This window comes from Drosophila ananassae, chromosome XL (genome assembly GCF_017639315.1).
Source record: "Drosophila ananassae strain 14024-0371.13 chromosome XL, ASM1763931v2, whole genome shotgun sequence".
Lineage (NCBI taxonomy): Eukaryota > Metazoa > Arthropoda > Insecta > Diptera > Drosophilidae > Drosophila > Drosophila ananassae.
This window is the reverse complement of record NC_057931.1, coordinates 11,091,519-11,106,806: the sequence shown is the minus strand read 5'-3', so window position 1 is coordinate 11,106,806 and position 15,288 is coordinate 11,091,519. Positions and strand designations below refer to the sequence as shown.

General features: G+C 48.4%; 6 protein-coding genes across 6 annotated transcripts; 3 read left to right on the top strand and 3 right to left on the bottom strand.

The window, feature by feature from the left end:
* Nucleotides 1-132: 132 nt before the first annotated feature.
* LOC6504899 lies at nucleotides 133-1,261 on the bottom strand. The gene is made up of 4 exons (XM_001966518.4): nucleotides 1,166-1,261; nucleotides 1,011-1,081; nucleotides 604-950; nucleotides 133-495 (listed from the first exon to the last, which is right to left on the bottom strand). The coding sequence occupies exons 3-4, from the start codon at nucleotides 928-930 to the stop codon at nucleotides 202-204; spliced, it is 621 nt and encodes a 206-aa protein (XP_001966554.1). The 5' UTR covers nucleotides 931-950; nucleotides 1,011-1,081; nucleotides 1,166-1,261; the 3' UTR covers nucleotides 133-201.
* An 825-nt stretch (nucleotides 1,262-2,086) lies between these two features.
* LOC6504598 (polycystic kidney disease 2-like 1 protein) lies at nucleotides 2,087-4,646 on the top strand. The gene is made up of 2 exons (XM_001966517.4): nucleotides 2,087-3,099; nucleotides 3,161-4,646. The coding sequence occupies exons 1-2, from the start codon at nucleotides 2,170-2,172 to the stop codon at nucleotides 4,541-4,543; spliced, it is 2,313 nt and encodes a 770-aa protein (XP_001966553.1). The 5' UTR covers nucleotides 2,087-2,169; the 3' UTR covers nucleotides 4,544-4,646.
* LOC6504898 (seipin) lies at nucleotides 4,545-6,936 on the bottom strand. The gene is made up of 4 exons (XM_001966516.4): nucleotides 6,886-6,936; nucleotides 6,108-6,805; nucleotides 5,562-6,049; nucleotides 4,545-5,498 (listed from the first exon to the last, which is right to left on the bottom strand). Exons 2-4 carry the CDS (start codon nucleotides 6,389-6,391, stop codon nucleotides 5,080-5,082), a joined length of 1,191 nt encoding a protein of 396 aa, XP_001966552.1. The 5' UTR covers nucleotides 6,392-6,805; nucleotides 6,886-6,936; the 3' UTR covers nucleotides 4,545-5,079.
* A 70-nt stretch (nucleotides 6,937-7,006) lies between these two features.
* LOC6504600 (tetraspanin-33) lies at nucleotides 7,007-8,563 on the top strand. The gene is given in 2 exon segments (XM_001966515.4): nucleotides 7,007-7,652; nucleotides 7,731-8,563. Coding segments are annotated over 2 exon segments (918 nt in total). The 5' UTR covers nucleotides 7,007-7,231; the 3' UTR covers nucleotides 8,228-8,563.
* A 436-nt stretch (nucleotides 8,564-8,999) lies between these two features.
* Nucleotides 9,000-13,100, top strand: LOC6504601 (myb-binding protein 1A). Its single transcript, XM_001966514.3, has 3 exons — nucleotides 9,000-9,808; nucleotides 9,870-11,153; nucleotides 11,215-13,100. Exons 1-3 carry the CDS (start codon nucleotides 9,125-9,127, stop codon nucleotides 12,976-12,978), a joined length of 3,732 nt encoding a protein of 1,243 aa, XP_001966550.3. The 5' UTR covers nucleotides 9,000-9,124; the 3' UTR covers nucleotides 12,979-13,100.
* Nucleotides 12,967-15,017, bottom strand: LOC6504896 (caspase-8). The gene is made up of 5 exons (XM_032453372.2): nucleotides 14,827-15,017; nucleotides 14,000-14,773; nucleotides 13,593-13,949; nucleotides 13,380-13,531; nucleotides 12,967-13,313 (listed from the first exon to the last, which is right to left on the bottom strand). The coding sequence occupies exons 1-5, from the start codon at nucleotides 14,914-14,916 to the stop codon at nucleotides 13,172-13,174; spliced, it is 1,515 nt and encodes a 504-aa protein (XP_032309263.1). The 5' UTR covers nucleotides 14,917-15,017; the 3' UTR covers nucleotides 12,967-13,171.
* Nucleotides 15,018-15,288: the final 271 nt, after the last annotated feature.

Below are 15,288 nucleotides of genomic sequence, written 5' to 3'. Positions count from 1 at the left end.
TAAAAAAAAAACCTAAATTTCACTTTAAATTTAATAAATTAAATATATTCTCTATGAAAAATCATATGAAACAGATCTAGAACGAAATAAAAACGCCATCTTGATTACGTTTTATGAAACTTTATATAATTTTTTTTTTGTTAATTTTTAAATTTAAAAGCTCAACGAAGCTCTTTTGGGCCCAAAATTCTGTAACTAATTTTAATTAAATAGAACCTCCATGGTCACCAGCAGCAAGCCATACAAGTTGTTGGGGACATCGTCATCGTCATCGGAACCTTCGGAGGATGTGTCTAAATTGTAATAATCTTCTGTACTATCACTCTCATAGTCATCACCGTCCTCGGAGTCAGTGTAGGGTTCCGCCTGTGGTGGCTGGACGGGATTGGGGGCTGGTTCTGCTTTTTGTGCTTGTGGAGCCTGTGTTTCCATGTCGTCTCCTAAAATTATGATCTCTCCATTGGAGGATACCGATATAATTGTTTGAGTTGCTTTCTAAGAGATAAAGGATTGGTCAGGTGGATTTGGATTTGCGGTCACAATGTCATCCTAGCTTAGTGGTTCTAGTAGAGTCTCTAGAGTCTGCTCTTAGAGCAGACCTACCTGCACTTTTATCTTTAAAGGCTCAATCTTGGGCTCGGCAGTGGCGACGACGGGGGCGACGGCCACATCAGCAGGAGCAGCAGGAGCAGCAGCATCAGTGGAGGAGCCACTAGTTTCAACAGGTGATTCCTCTATCTTGGGCATCTTCTCAACGACTCCCTGGCGCCAGGATCGGTTAGAGTTGGAAAGGACACGTGGTGCCGGCAAATTCGCGATATACAATCCCACCTTACTGGGTACGTGTTCGAACCGGCGCTGAATTTCCGGTGAATGTATGCTTCGGAAGCCGAAGCATACATTCTTTTTCCCATTATTCTTTTTCTCCATTATCCTTCGATAAGCAATAGCTGGATAACATAGATAATAGATAATAATAAGAGCTATTAACTAAGTAAAAGATAAGTTACCGACTCAGACCCACAGCAAATATAATAGGTTGTATAGAGACCCCTTTACTGTTCCACCTTTGCAATGATTCCTGAAATTTTACAAAAATAAATTAAAATATATATAATAATAAAAGAAAAAACACTTTTTTGAAATTTTGTAATTTTGATCTTACTTATGTAGTTGTCTACTGAATGAAGTTATTCGTACTGAAGCCTATCGAAGTTTCCCAATCGTACTCGCTTGAAAGATCCTACTTCGAGGCCTCCTCGATTTCATCGGCTACTGGGATGTCTATATCTTCTCCAATTTTGATCCGATTCCCAAGCGGAATACCTTAAACGATTTCTGGATCGATTCCCCGTCGATCTGCATCAAAATCCCGATGCGAAATATTTTTTCAATTTTTTCCCAATTTTTCCCCATGGGACCCCTAGAAAAGTGGGTTTTCCCCCATAGGGCCCACGGAAATAGCTATATCTTCCCCAATTCCGATCTGATCCTTAAGCGAAATGTTTTAAACGATTTCTGGATCGATTCCCCGTCGATCTGCATCAAAATCCCGATGCGAAATATTTTTTCAATTTTTTTCCAATTTTTCCCCATGGGACCCCTTGAAAAGTGGGTTTTCCCCCATAGGGCCCACGGAAATAGCTATATCTTCCCCAATTCCGATCTGATCCTTAAGCGGAATGTTTTAAACGATTTCTGGATCGATTCCCCGTCGATCTGCATCAAAATCCCGATGCGAAATATTTTTTCAATTTTTTTCCAATTTTTCCCCATGGGACCCCTTGAAAAGTGGGTTTTCCCCCATAGGGCCCACGGAAATAGCTATATCTTCCCCAATTCCGATCCGATCCTCAAGCGGAATGTTTTAAACGATTTCTGGATCGATTCCTCGTCCATCTGCATCAAAATCCTGATGGGAAATATTTTTCCAATTTTTTGTCCCTTTTTCCTGATGGGACCCCTTGAAAATGGGGTTGTGCCCCTATAGGGCCCAGTGGGATGTCTATATCTTCTCCAATTCTAACTCGATTTTCAAAAGGAATGCCTTAAACTGATCCCATGTTTAAATAGATTCTGAATATAGCCACCCTTGCCTTACTCTTCTGTGCGAGATCTATTACATAGCTTCCATAAACTGTCCAAATATTTAGAGAAAATCCCGACAACATGGCCCGAAAAAAGTTGAAAAACGCGTACATTGTTCTGTTCGTAACCACGGTGGGGATAATGCTGGGCTGCATGGCCCTGATCGGGGTATATTCCGGCTACAAGCACGAGGTGGTCAAGTTCAAGACGATGCTGGCCAGCATGGTGGTGGTCCTGATCTTCCAGTACCTGATCGGGGATCCGTTGAAGTTCGTGATCCTCTCGATGGACAGGGCCTTCTGGCCGCCAAAGATATACTTGCCGCGTCCCCTGGAGAAGGCCGACCACGAGGACTATAACAGGCGGGAGTACCTGAAGATGCGCCTCAACATGGAGAGGGGGAATCTGGTGATATCCTCACAGTACCGGAACTGGGCCCTCAACGAGCGCTACAAGCTGATTGCCGCCGACTTGCTCATCTACGGACAGTACTTCCTCTGCCTGATGGCCCTGGTGATGGTCACTAGGGATGAGACCCTCTACCACAATACCCGGATCATCTATGATCTCTTCCTGAACAATCACACCGACTACTATGGCCTCAAGGAGATCTATCACATGAACCAGCTGTTCGACTTTATCGAGTCCACCTTGGTGGCGGCCTTCAATACGAACTCCAGCATGGGCATGGGTTGGGTCCATGCCGAGCAAACGGTACTCATGGGTGTGATCCGGCTGCGGCAGGTGAGAGTGCTGGATCCACGTCATGGCTGGGATGCGCCCCAGTACTCGGAGATGTACTACATGCCGGACTGGCAGCTACCGTACCGGAAACTCCACTATGCCGAGAAGTACTGGAGGATCTATGAGCCCTGGATCCCGGTTACCGTCAGTTTTGAGTTTATTGATGGACTCCTTATGAACTTCATGCACCATGGCTATCTCAATAACTATCCGGAACTCATTGGATACGTTAGTTTACTGGCCCGGAGTCAGGCGAATAGCATGAAGGTATCACGCGGTGGAAAAAATCTAAAAAAAACTATGAAGGACTAACTACTTCCTTTTCTAGGTCCTCGATTACCTTACGGAGTACAACTGGCTTACCTTGAACACCACGGCCGTCTTCATAGACTTCACCCTGTACAACGTGGACGCGAATCTCTTCAGCATCTGTACTCTGCGCGTCGAGAAGACCCCCTTCGGTGGCACCCTGCCCCACGTGGATGTGGTGAGCACGAAGCTGGTGGAGGAGGTGGATCAGATGCCCTACACTGGACTCTTTGCCTTGCTGGTCTATATCGTGGTGCTGATCCAGTTCTCCCAGACGCTGTGCATCAAGCTGTGGTACGAGCCGTATCTGCTGAAGATCATCTGGAACAAACTGGATCTGGGGATATTCCTGTTGAATCTCCTGGTGGTGGTGTTGGTGGTGCTCCGTGAGGGTCTCGTCAAGGGCATGATGCAGCAGGTGGCCGGGGCCAGTAAGATGGAGTTCATCGACTTCCGGCGGCCCTCGCGGATGCATCAGTTGACCACGATAACGGTGGGATTCCTGATCTGTATCACGACCCTGCGACTGTGGCGGGTGCTGCAGTTCTCCAGTGTATTCCAGCTCTTTACCCAGACCCTGTCCCTGGCCTGGGCCGCCGTGGCCAGCACCGCCATGGTGATAGTGGTCTTCCTAACCGGATTCTGCTTCGCGGTGGTCACCATCAATGGGAACAATAGCGGGAACTTCAACAACTTCATCAAGAGCATGGTGATGTGCATGTGCTTCACGTTCGGATTCAGTAACCAGGTGAAGCCATCGGAGCTCTTCCACGGCGGCGAATTCCTCGGCATCGTCCTGTACGGCATCCTGGGCTTCGTCATAGCCGTCCTCCTGATCAACGTCTTCGTGTCCCTCATCAATGACTACTTCAGCACCGCCAAGGCGATGCGGGATTCGGGTGAACAGGAGCAGTGCATCAACTTCGTTCAGTTCCTGCATGTGGAGTTCCCGCGCATGTTCACCGTCCTCCAGAACCTGCCCTTTTTCCGGAAGCACTACGTCCGCAATAATCGCACCGTGGCCGAGAATATCCGGCGTCGGCTGGACGAAATGGACCGGAAACGTAACATGGATGAGAGGCAGCGGACGGGATTCAGAATTGTGGAGAAGGAATCGGCCTATATACAGAAGACCAAGTACCTGGACAGGGGCGAGAAGATGATCAAAATGGGCAAGATCCTGAACACCCAGCTGGAGCTGCTGGCCCTGTTGCTCTTCGAACGGAGTTCCAAGGGGGATAAGTACAATGCGGAGAAGAGAGGGAGGGAGAGGGATCAGTATAATGCGAAGAAGGATCCTCCGCCAGACGATAATCTGCCCCAGGAACAGGATATTCGAAAGCGCCGGAATATCTTCAACTGGCGGAGGCGACAGAAGGAAAAGGACGAAGTCGACGTCTAAGTTTAGTTTTCATTCAAAAATCTTACTTTTAATCGTATCTGTTCAATAAAATTGAATAATGTTCAATAAATCCTAATCCTAAGGGGGTTCTCATTACTTCAAAGTTCCATTTATGTCTTGGGATTATCTAATCTTAAAACTTGATAGTTGATAAAATAAGTATTTGTGCTTAAAATATAAAACAATGTCGGAATGCCTTGGGAAACATTCAAATCCTTATAGAAGGCATGTCCTTAAAGAAGTCCTGCTTTCTTTACACTCTTGTTTTTTAAGAAAAAATGCATAATCTCCTATCCTTTTTTTAAAAAAGCTGCTTAAAGTATGGGACTATGGCGATATACGGAATATATTGCCGGAATACTTCAGATGGCAGCCGGAATAACTAACCTACTACGCCTCCTACGATTATGTCTGGAATATAACCTATTTAGTCTTTGGCTCAAGCGTCACATGGGCGGTGGACTGAATCGGCTGTCTTCGGTGGTAATTGATAATCCTGATCCTGACCAAGATTCCTCTCAACTAGATTCTACTCATCAATGGTCCGCAGTTGTCTTCTTTTTGGGGTGACGCCGTCGCAGAGAATCCTGATCCTTGGACTTTTCAGCATCCGACTTGGCCACCAGCAGATCATCGGCATCGGAATCGGCCAGAGGATCGCCATGGCCACCGCTCACGTCAACGATATCGGACTTGTCAGCGTCCGAGGCATAGGCCGACACCACACCCAGATCGTCCAGGTCGTCGTGCAGGCTGCTGCTGCTGCTGCTGCTCTTGATCTTCCTGCTACGGCCGGTGAGGATCACGCTGCCGGCTGCAGCGGTGGCGGAGGAGTGCAGCGTGTCCGTGAGCCGGGCGTACTTGATTTGCAGGCTGTGCAGCCAGCTGGCGTCGGACCAGTGGTACCAGCTGAGCAGAAAGATGACCAGTATAAAGAACAGATTGGTGCTAATGGCTGGAAAATGGAAAAAGGATTAGCGGTCATCCCGGGGGGGGGTCTCTCTCTTCACCAACATACCCACTATGGCCGACAGGACGGGCCAGTTGAACATGATGTATCGCAAACCGGTAAAATCGGCCACTATGTGCAGGGTCACGGTATAGAACTGGATCTTCTGCGACTGGATCTCCACATAGACATCCGTAATTGGGTGCTGGCGTTCCTCCAGGTATCTCGAGAATATCTCCACCGGCACCTGCTGGAACTCCTCCTTCCATCCAAGCACATAGAGTGGACTCAAGGCCCACGTCGAGATCATCCTGATCAGGGGCGAACGGTAGCGCATCATGGCCGAGCGGCAGGAGTGACCACGCAGCATGGAGTCATAGTCACGCATCTCGGCACAGACCATGAACATGCCCAGCTCCAGGTTCTGGGGCGATTCCGGCATATCTATGTTGACGATAACCTTGTAGGCCTGACCCACCATCAGCAGCTGTTGCTTCTTGGTCAGCGAAACATGGGCGTGGGGGAAGGTGCAGGGTGTGCTCGTTTCCAGGCAGGTTCTGCAAGAGATTATCAAGATTATTAGGGGCTTATGGGGACTCCCATTCGGATACTCACTTGAACTGCATGTGAACCGGACGTGTGTGGGAAATAGCCGGCATGTAGACGTAGTAGAAGGCGGCGTACATGAACACCGCCAGCCAGATGATGAGGACCACGGCGAAGGCGATGAGACCCAGCCGGAGGACCAATTCCCGCACAGTGCCCACCTTCTCGTCCGCCTTGCTACGCACTCGATCGTACACGTTCCACGCCAGATTGAGGGCGGGCCGGACGAAGAACCGCCTGCCCAGGCCCAGGGGATCCAGGCAGAAGATCATGAAGCGCAGCAGAAAGTTCATGGCGTCGAAATGCAACTGAAATCGCTAATAGCAATTAAATACGCTTGTTGCTGTAGGTTTTTTGGTGAGATTGCCAATGCCGGTATCAACTGATTGCTTATCGATTCCTTATCCGACAGTTGGACTCCAACTACCGCACCGCTATCCGCACTGCTCTCCTTGCCGGCTATTTGCATGCTCCCTATCGACTGAAGGCTGATTCATTAGCGTTATATAGAGCAGATCCGTCCAGACGTTGTACCGGCTCAAAGGTCATCGCCGAAATGATATTGCCGGGCAGTTTAATCGACTTGTTTAGAGCTTGTCGCTTCTGGATGATAGCGGAAGAATTGGGCACTTGCCAACAAACTAATGGGGATCATCCAGTGGGTAAAAGTGGGGATCATTGAAGGGGGATCAGTAATAGTAATAATTCTGAAAAAAATTCAAAAAGGGTAGATTAAAGAACTATCCCTATAATTTTTAATTCAAACACTTTTATAATAAATACATACATTCAGAATAGAACATAAATAATAATTTTGTCGCTGTTTGAAGCTTATTTTTAAAAAGCTTGTAGTTCAGTGTTGAGTCCTCCCCAAATCAGATGGTCTAAGGAAACCCCAAAAAACTAATCGACTGGTCACACTGTGACTTCCATTTTCCAACACTATACCGTAAATATTTACACATTTTATCTTTGTTTCGTGAAATTTAAAAGTTGTTTACCAAGGCGGTGTTCTTAATTAAAAGTAACAGTCTAAAAAAGGATAATTATTTATATCAAAGCGTGGGAAACCTATAATAGAGACAACCGATATCTAACAGATCCTGAAACTGTGAAAAGGATTCCGGCCGGAGATGAGTAACTACAGGTATCAAGGAGGCGGCAGTGGCGGAGTGGGTGTCGTGATTGGAAGTCGGGGCTACAGCGGAATAGAGCTGCATGAGATGCATCCCCTCCATAACTTCACATACGTGAGCGTCTGCGTCAAGTACATGATCTTCCTGCTGAACTTCATATTCTGGCTGTTCGGCGGATTGCTTCTCGGGATCGGCGTGTACGCGTTCAAGGACAAGTGGGAGGAAGGCAACGGCTGGGTACGACTGGAAACCATCTACGATGTCATCTTCAACATCTCCCTGGTGATGATCATCACCGGAATCGTCATCTTCGTGGTGAGCCTCTCCGGCTGCTTGGGGGCACTTAGGGAGAACACCTGACTATTAAAGTTTTACTCGTTCTGTTTGCTGCTCTTCTTCCTCATGGAAATGGCCATCGGTGAGTCACAGTCGTTATTCGTCTTCATACCTTTTTCACTCTTCAACTTTCTCTTTCCTTCATCTCGCATCTGTCCAGCCATCGTCTGCTTCGTGTTTCCGCAGTACATGAACACCTTCCTAGAGAAACAGTTTGCTGACAAGATCATCCACTCGTACCGCGATGATCCAGACTTGCAGAACTTCATCGACTTTGCCCAGCAGGAGTTCAAGTGCTGTGGGCTGAGCAATGCCGGCTACCAGGACTGGAGCAAGAATGAGTATTTCAACTGCTCGTCGCCGTCGGTGGAGAAGTGTGGTGTGCCCTACAGTTGCTGCATCAATGCCACCGACATCTCGTCCGGCCTGGTGAACATCATGTGCGGATATGGTGTCCAGGAGGCACCCGTGCCGGAGGCAAGGAAACGCATCTGGACCAGTGGCTGCATCGAGATTGTTCGCGTCTGGGCTGAAAGAAATCTGTACTTGATTGCCGCTGTCGCTCTGGGCATCGCCCTCGTCCAGTTGCTGGTCATCTACTTGGCCAAAACTCTGGAGGGTCAGATTGAGCTCCAAAAGCTGCGGTGGTCGGCGTGAGATCCGAGCCAGGCCGAGTTCTATGGGCCATACGATCGAACCTGATAGGTTTCCAGCGAGAATCTCTAGATGCTCACTTGCCAGAAGACTGTCTTGATTTACTTCCACTTTTATAAAGCTTTTCTTTGTTCTTTTTAAGAAAGTGAGCGCTCTTAACTGATTTCTGAAACTAGTTTAACAGATTCAAAGTGTTTTGTTATTTTTTAATTCCTAATTATGTTGATATTTTTGTTTTAAGATTACGAATATTTTTACGCACATATGTAGGCTCATACATAAACATGCTCATCCAACTGCCAAACAAATATATTTGGCTAGCTGCAAATATCTCATAAACCTCTAAATGTTATAGACTCTTTACATATTGTATACAAAAAATATCAAATACGGCATACACTCAGACGGTATATCAAAAATGTGACTGCCTTCAGTCCAATGGTCCAAGTCCTGGTCCAAGAACCAGATTTCAAAATCCGTTTAGCGGCTTTGACGCATTTATTTTAGGTATTTCTAGTGAAGAATGTAGAAATATAAGAAAATGAATAACCACAAATTTTGAATATTAATGAATGTATCTTGAGAACCCAAAATATTTAGATTTTGTAATAAAAAAAAGGCATACAAGGTGTGTTTTAAAAAAAAGGGTGAATGTGTATTTATTTTATACTATTTTATATATATAGTTTTATATTAAATTAACTGAAAATAAAATAAATTCAAATTTCAAATTTAAAAAAAGAGATAACTATCGATAAATATCGAATACTTCTGCCAAAAATTAACCGTCAACTTGTCATCTCTAATCGGAACGTCGCTTGAACAACGTGCTCGTCGTTTGAATTGGGAATACATTCCCAGCAAATAAATTAAATAAAATAACTTAACAGCATTATTAAAATGAAAGTCAAGACAGGAAAAAACATTGCCAATGGCGGAAAACCCAAAATAAAGGACAAAGCAGATCGCAAACGTTCAAAATCCGTGAAGTCCGAGGACGAAGCAGTGAAGCCAGCCAAGATTGTAAAGGTTTCTGCCGAGTATCAGCCGACTGAGGAGAAGGAGAACACCCCCAACAATGCCCTGAAGCTCTCGGACATCAACAAAGCTGTGTTCGTAGTCTTCAAGAAGCTCCAGACCAGTCCATTGTCCCAGAAGATAATCAATTCCCTGATCGTGTTGCTCCGGGATGATACCAACATTCCCCAGCGTACAGCTACTTGTTCCTATGTGCTTAAGCGCCTGATCCGTTCCACGGGTGCCGATGACATCAAATCAGTGGCACAGGCCGCCAGCTACATTCACTGCATCCTGAGTTCCGTGCCCGGAATAGATGCCCTCGAAGTCCTGGCCACCCTAAAGAAGGACCTGGCCGTGGGAAGTCAGCAGAAGGGCAAGGAAGACACACTGGCGGCCGTAGGCCAGCTGGTTACCGCTTTTTGCATCGTGCAAACGCCACAGTTCATGGAGGAGCCAAACCCGAAGCTGGTGGCTTCCGTTTATGAGATCCTAGTGTCCCAGCTGAAGGGGCGAGAGTATTTGGTGTCCATGTGCTCCGATATACTGGCGGGTTCTTTCAAGAAGGTGGGTAGAGCCTCATATATCTTTTGAAAACAAAATCTGGATTGAAAACTCTGTTTTTCAGCTTCCTGCCGAGATTTTCGAGGAACAAGTCTGGCCCCTGTTGCAGTCGCACTTGAATAAGTCCCTTAGTGCTCTCAAGGTGAACACCTGCGATGTCCTGTTGTCCATACACCTGGCCTATCCAGCCATTCTAGGACGCAAGCAGCTCTTGTCCAGTCTATGGACCAAAAAGCCTCAATATGAACAGCTCTTCGAGCTCTACATCGCCGGCTCGACGATCCACAGTGACGGTGTCTACTCGCGACTCGCCAGATTCATAGCCTCCGGCGGGCAGGAGCTGCTCTCCGCTTGGCAGCAGTTTGTAGACGCCAAGCAGCCGATCAAATTCAACTCGGCGAAGGCTTGTGTGATCCAGGTTCTCGGCCACATCATCCTTAACTTTGCCGAAGAGGACGAGCAACCTATTTTGGATCTCTTCGCCCCGACCACAATAAAGTTCCTGCTCCAGGAGCTGTCCAGTGTCAAGGGGGACAAGAGCGAAGCCAAGAAGCCGTCCCAAAAGGAGCTTCGCGAAATCGTCTACAAGTTCGAAGGCTCCCTGCTGCTGGCCTTTGAGAAGCAGCTGAAGAAGGAGGAGACCAAGCTGCAGTTGTTCCAGAAATTCCTGGAGGAGAGGCTCCAAGTAGATCTGGTGATTAACTTGCCCCGTTTCAGTCAACAGGTCATCGGTTTCCTTGGCGTTGAGAGTCTCAAGACCCTGTACGAGTTCTATCAGACGAAGCTGACCACTTTGGGCGACGAGGAGAAGCTGAACCGGTCCTACTGCCTCAACCAGATGCACTTCATCCTCCAGAATGCCCAGCTGGCCGAGAAGGAGAGCAAATGGCGCAACAAGCAGCTGCGCCAGTTGATGCTCGCCGGGCTTTTCCACTTGGATGGCAGCCTGGAGCCGTGCGCGGCCAGCGAGGCCAGCGCCTTCAGTCGTCAGTGCTCGGCGCGCTGCGAGGAGATCTTCCTCGGCAGCTTGCTGCACAAGTGCCCAGGTCTGCCCGCCCTGTGCCAGTTGCTTCAGAAAAACCTTGGCTTCCTCAACAAGCAGTTGTCGAAGGCAGATGCCGAGACCAAGTTGCTCAACCAGCGGGATGAGGCTCTCCAGAAGCTCTGGCCGCATGTGGAGAAGCTGCTGACCAAGCCCAGCGAGGAGTCGGACGTGGTGGCCCAGAGCTTCGAGGCGTTAATCCTTTTCGTTGCCTTGGCGCTGTGCACGAAGAGTAACCTCCCAGTTGCCGTGCTGGATGATCTGATCATCTGTCGCAAGAACGCCGTGGACAAGAAAAAGAAGAAGGTTGGTATTGAAGCTATCTCTCCAGTCTCTAGCTAATCTTATACCTTGTTTCTCTTTAAAGGCTGGTGGGGAAGAGCCCGACTGGCAGGACGTCCTCACAGATGCCCTTCTGCAGTTGCTCCTGCAAACTGGTCACTTCTGGCGCGAGTTTGTCAACCTGGTGGCCTCCGCCCTGATTCCCCATCTGAGGACAAGCAACTTGGAGCAGATCTTGGAGGTGCTGAACATGAACAAGAATCCCTTGAGCAAGAAAAACGCCGACGAGGAGGAAAGCGATGAGGAGGGCGAAGAGGAGGAGGAGGAAGAGAAGGACTCTAGCGATGATTCGGACGAAGAGGATTCCGAAGACGATGGGGATGAGGAGGAAGACGACGATGAGGATGGCGGGGAGGACGAGGAGGAGTCCCAGTTGGCCCAAATCCGGGAGAGCGTTCGTCAAGCTCTAGTGGCTGAGGGCGAAGCCGAAGACGATGCCAGCAGCGTGGATTGGAACGATGTCGACGAGGAGCAGGGTCAGCGCTTGAACGCCGCCCTGGAGCGATCCTTCCAGCTGTTCAAACCGAAGTCTGGAAAGTCCCTGGCCAAGCAGCGACCCACCAAGTCGGAGCGCATCGACAACACCAGTTTGCTGCACTTCCGCATCCGTGCCCTGGACTTGCTCGATCTGTTCTCCACCCAAAAGCCGACCCAGGCCGTGATCCTGGATGTACTTCTTTGCGTCTTCCAGGTATTCAGTCACAGCATCACCGACACCAAGCTGCAGTCTCTCCGAGAGGCTAGCCTGAAACTTTTAAAGAAGCTACTCACCAAGAACATTGACTTTGAATCGAAACCGGACAAGGCACCCATTCTGGAGGCCATTGAGGAGCTTATGAGCACCGGCGAGGAGCAAGTGGATGAGGAGAAGCAAGACAAGAAGAAGCAACAACAGTCCAGCCGCCAATCCAAGGCGGAGATAACCGTCTGGCGGGATAAGTGCTTCGCCTATTTGGTCAGCCAGGGATCGGTGAACGAGGAGCCGAAGAAGAGCGCTGTCTGGCCGCTGCTCGTCGAGTTCTTGGAGCTGTGGGTGGCCAACCGCAGGAGCCGCTTGTCCCTGGCCAGTTTCGAGGCTCTGTTCCAAGCGGGCCAGTGGGCCGGAGTAGCCCCGCTGGCTGTGCTGCTGGTTTCCCACTTGGATGTGGCCAAAACCCGAAGTCTGCGACGCGCTCAGATTCTCAAACTCCTCAGCGAACAGTTCCGCCGTCTGGAGGCGGCTCTCCAGGTGAAGGGCTCCTCCGATGCCAAGGAGTTCGAAAAGCAGCTGGCCCGGTATGTCGCACAACTGGAGGAGTCGGACAAGAGCAGTCCCAAGGAGCTGCAGTTGCTCCAGAAGATTCTGGCCCAGGGCGGCGCCAAGCGGGCCCAGCTCCTGGAAAAGGTCAAGGTGCTGGCCAAGAAGCCTCAGAAGAAGGTGAATGGAAAGGAGGAAGAAGCCGACGAAGAGGAGCAAGAGATGGAGGTGGACGAAGAAGAGGAGGAGGAAGCTAAGCAGAAAAAGAAGCCAGCGAAGAAGCAAGGAGGAAAGGATTCCGCCAAAAAGGGCAAGAAGACAAAGAAAGAGAACGAAGTTGAGGAAATGGAGGTCGAAGAGGAGCAGGAAGGGAAGACCCTGAAGAAGCCAAAGGATTCCACCAAGAAGGCCAAGAAGGTTGCGAAAGAGACAGAGAAAAAGGATACTTTGAAGAAGACCAAGAAGGGAGCAGGAGAAGCCAAGCCGGAAGAGAAGTCGGCGAAGAAGCCCAAGGAGACGTCCAAAAAGGCCATCAAAAAATCGAAAAAATAACCAGATCCTTTAATTAATTTTAAAAGTATATTATAAGTTGTTCTTAGATAATCTACTGCGAAGTAATCGAAAATAAATCTGTTTTACGCCAAATGGTCACAAGATCATTAACCAAACAAGAATTTAAGGTTTAGAGAATAAATTTTGTATAGAAAGCACTTTAAGGGTCAAATTCACAGAATTGGTAATTGCACTACGATGGTGAGATCCTTGGCGGCAGGTAGAAGTTCTGCACCAAGCATATGTTGGAGCTAAGGAGCATGGATTCGTTGTTGTCGCCACGTTTCTTCGCCACTTCATGGGTGACGATGGTCAGAATGTCAACAAAGTGTTTGCTGGACATAGGATTAATAATAATTACATTAATTTGTGTACAATTTTAATATAAAGTGGAGACTTACCTGTCGGAATGTTGAACTAGAGCCTCGCACAGGCACTGGATGAACCAGCTGCCCGTATGGGTGTGTCGCAGGGCTGGGAATCCGGATACTGGCATCACTCGCACCATATGCATATGCTGGCCCGGCTCACTCGTGGTGGCATCTAACTTGAACTGGAAAGTGGATCAAGATTAGTTTCCTAAAACTAGAAACAGAACACCATGTCCAACTTACCGGCATTCCTTGCTGCCTCCGGTTGTTGTCCTGGCACGCCTGTATGATCAGCAGCTTGTGCTTGTCGTACACGTTCGCTTCGCTGCACAGGACATTCTCGATCTCTGGGATACTCAGGGCGATGCTATTCGCTCCGTAGACAGCTCCCTCGAAGCCGTGACTTAGGATACACACCACAATCGAATCGTTGAGCAGGGATCGCTCGGTGGCACTGCGCATTAGATGGACCATTTCCATGTGATCGATGTTGTGGTGCGACTCCACCTTATAGCCCATCGCGGAGAAGACCTTTCTCAGCGACTGCTCGTCCACATCCGTGCCCAGGCGTTGGGCTAGTGGCTTGGGAGATAGGTATTTCTGCGGGGAATGAAATGTAAGATAGATTCTTTAGCTTGTGGTTCACTTACCTTAAGATTATCGTCAACATTACGGTGGAATTTCCTTTGATTAATGATTAGACAGATGCCGGCGTTGTCCCGACTCAGCTGAACGCCATTTCGTGGCACGAAGGTGGATGCGGATGCGGAATTCCGCTGACTGTCCGTCAGGGTTTCCTGCTTCACGGTCGTCCGTGGTGGGCTGGCGGTCCTTGAGGTTGCCGGCTCATCCCGGGCATTGCTGTTGATCGTGTCGATCAGGAGTTTGGCCTGCTCCTGCAGATCATTGAACTTCAGGTGCTCGATCAGCAGCTGGACATCGCTGCCGTTGGTATTGATGTCGCCCAGCTTGATCGCTTTCCGCGTCAGCCAGTCCAACAGATATATTTCCAGGTAGGCGGGATCATTGAAGTGCATAGGATCGCCAGCGCCCTCCTGCTGTCGCGCCACCTTCTCGCCGACGTCCAGGACTAGCCGACCGCTCTGGGCCACCGTCATTTGCTCGCAAATCGTGTAGAGACTCTTCAGCAGCGGGTGTATGTGCAGGGTCAGGCCACCGATGTGGGGCAGATAGTGCAGACGGAGCTCCGACCAGCGGAGGCCCAAACGGCGGATCACTTGCCGGGCACCGATAATGCAAAGCGCCTCCACGAGATGCCTCCGCCAGGTGTCTGGACCGGACTTTGAATATTGCAGCAGAAGATCACTCGGCTGCCAAGCTACCGGAGCCAAAGCCAGCAGCTTCTGGAGAATGTACGTGGCACTCGAGTGGTCATCGCCATACAGGAGGAAACAAAGACTGATCTGGAATATAGAAATAAATGAATCATGATTCTTGGAAGAGTTTTGAGTACAACCTTTTGGGGAAAGTTGAGATCCCTTTCCACAAAGAGAAGATCGTTGGTGTCGATGCTGTCTATTTGGTTCAGAAGTTTCGATCCGGCCATCTCGTTAATTGCGGGGGAAGAACAAAAATAAATATCAATTCTCCCTCCAACCGCTACAGCTGCTTAATCTGTTGCTATATTAGTGATGGACCACAACAGCTGAGTGTTATCGCGATCGATAACAGTACTAAAACATATCGAATAATAGTCTAATTGGAATTCACGAAGAATTGGACTAATAATCGATAACATTTTTTAGTTTTTTACGTTTTAAATTGAATAAAATGAAATATAAGTAATCTTTTTATATTATTAAGGCTTTCAAAATACTGTAAAACATAAAATGGAAGTTGAAATTCGTTCATAGAACTGCAGTTGAAAAACGATATTTTCAAATAGCTGGTACATTTTAAGTTCACACTATTCGGTGGG

Bases quoted from the DNA above. Each gene is read 5' to 3' on its own strand.
- LOC6504898 (XM_001966516.4), bottom strand. From the start codon at position 6,391: ATGAACTTTCTGCTGCGCTTCATGATCTTCTGCCTGGATCCCCTGGGC. The intron at 6,050-6,107 runs GTGAGTATCCGA...AATCTCTTGCAG, and splicing joins CCGGTTCACATGCAGTTCAA to AACCTGCCTGGAAACGAGCA. The intron at 5,499-5,561 runs GTATGTTGGTGA...TCCATTTTCCAG, and splicing joins CGTCCTGTCGGCCATAGTGG to CCATTAGCACCAATCTGTTC.
- LOC6504899 (XM_001966518.4), bottom strand. From the start codon at position 930: ATGGAGAAAAAGAATAATGGGAAAAAGAATGTATGCTTCGGCTTCCGA. The intron at 496-603 runs GTAGGTCTGCTC...TTTATCTCTTAG, and splicing joins CTTTAAAGATAAAAGTGCAG to AAAGCAACTCAAACAATTAT.
- LOC6504896 (XM_032453372.2), bottom strand. From the start codon at position 14,916: ATGGCCGGATCGAAACTTCTGAACCAAATAGACAGCATCGACACCAAC. The intron at 13,532-13,592 runs GTAAGTTGGACA...TCCACTTTCCAG, and splicing joins GGAGGCAGCAAGGAATGCCG to TTCAAGTTAGATGCCACCAC. The intron at 13,314-13,379 runs GTAAGTCTCCAC...TCCTATGTCCAG, and splicing joins CTAGTTCAACATTCCGACAG to CAAACACTTTGTTGACATTC.
- LOC6504598 (XM_001966517.4), top strand. From the start codon at position 2,170: ATGGCCCGAAAAAAGTTGAAAAACGCGTACATTGTTCTGTTCGTAACC. The intron at 3,100-3,160 runs GTATCACGCGGT...TTCCTTTTCTAG, and splicing joins GTCAGGCGAATAGCATGAAG to GTCCTCGATTACCTTACGGA.
- LOC6504601 (XM_001966514.3), top strand. From the start codon at position 9,125: ATGAAAGTCAAGACAGGAAAAAACATTGCCAATGGCGGAAAACCCAAA. The intron at 9,809-9,869 runs GTGGGTAGAGCC...TCTGTTTTTCAG, and splicing joins TGGCGGGTTCTTTCAAGAAG to CTTCCTGCCGAGATTTTCGA. The intron at 11,154-11,214 runs GTTGGTATTGAA...TTCTCTTTAAAG, and splicing joins TGGACAAGAAAAAGAAGAAG to GCTGGTGGGGAAGAGCCCGA.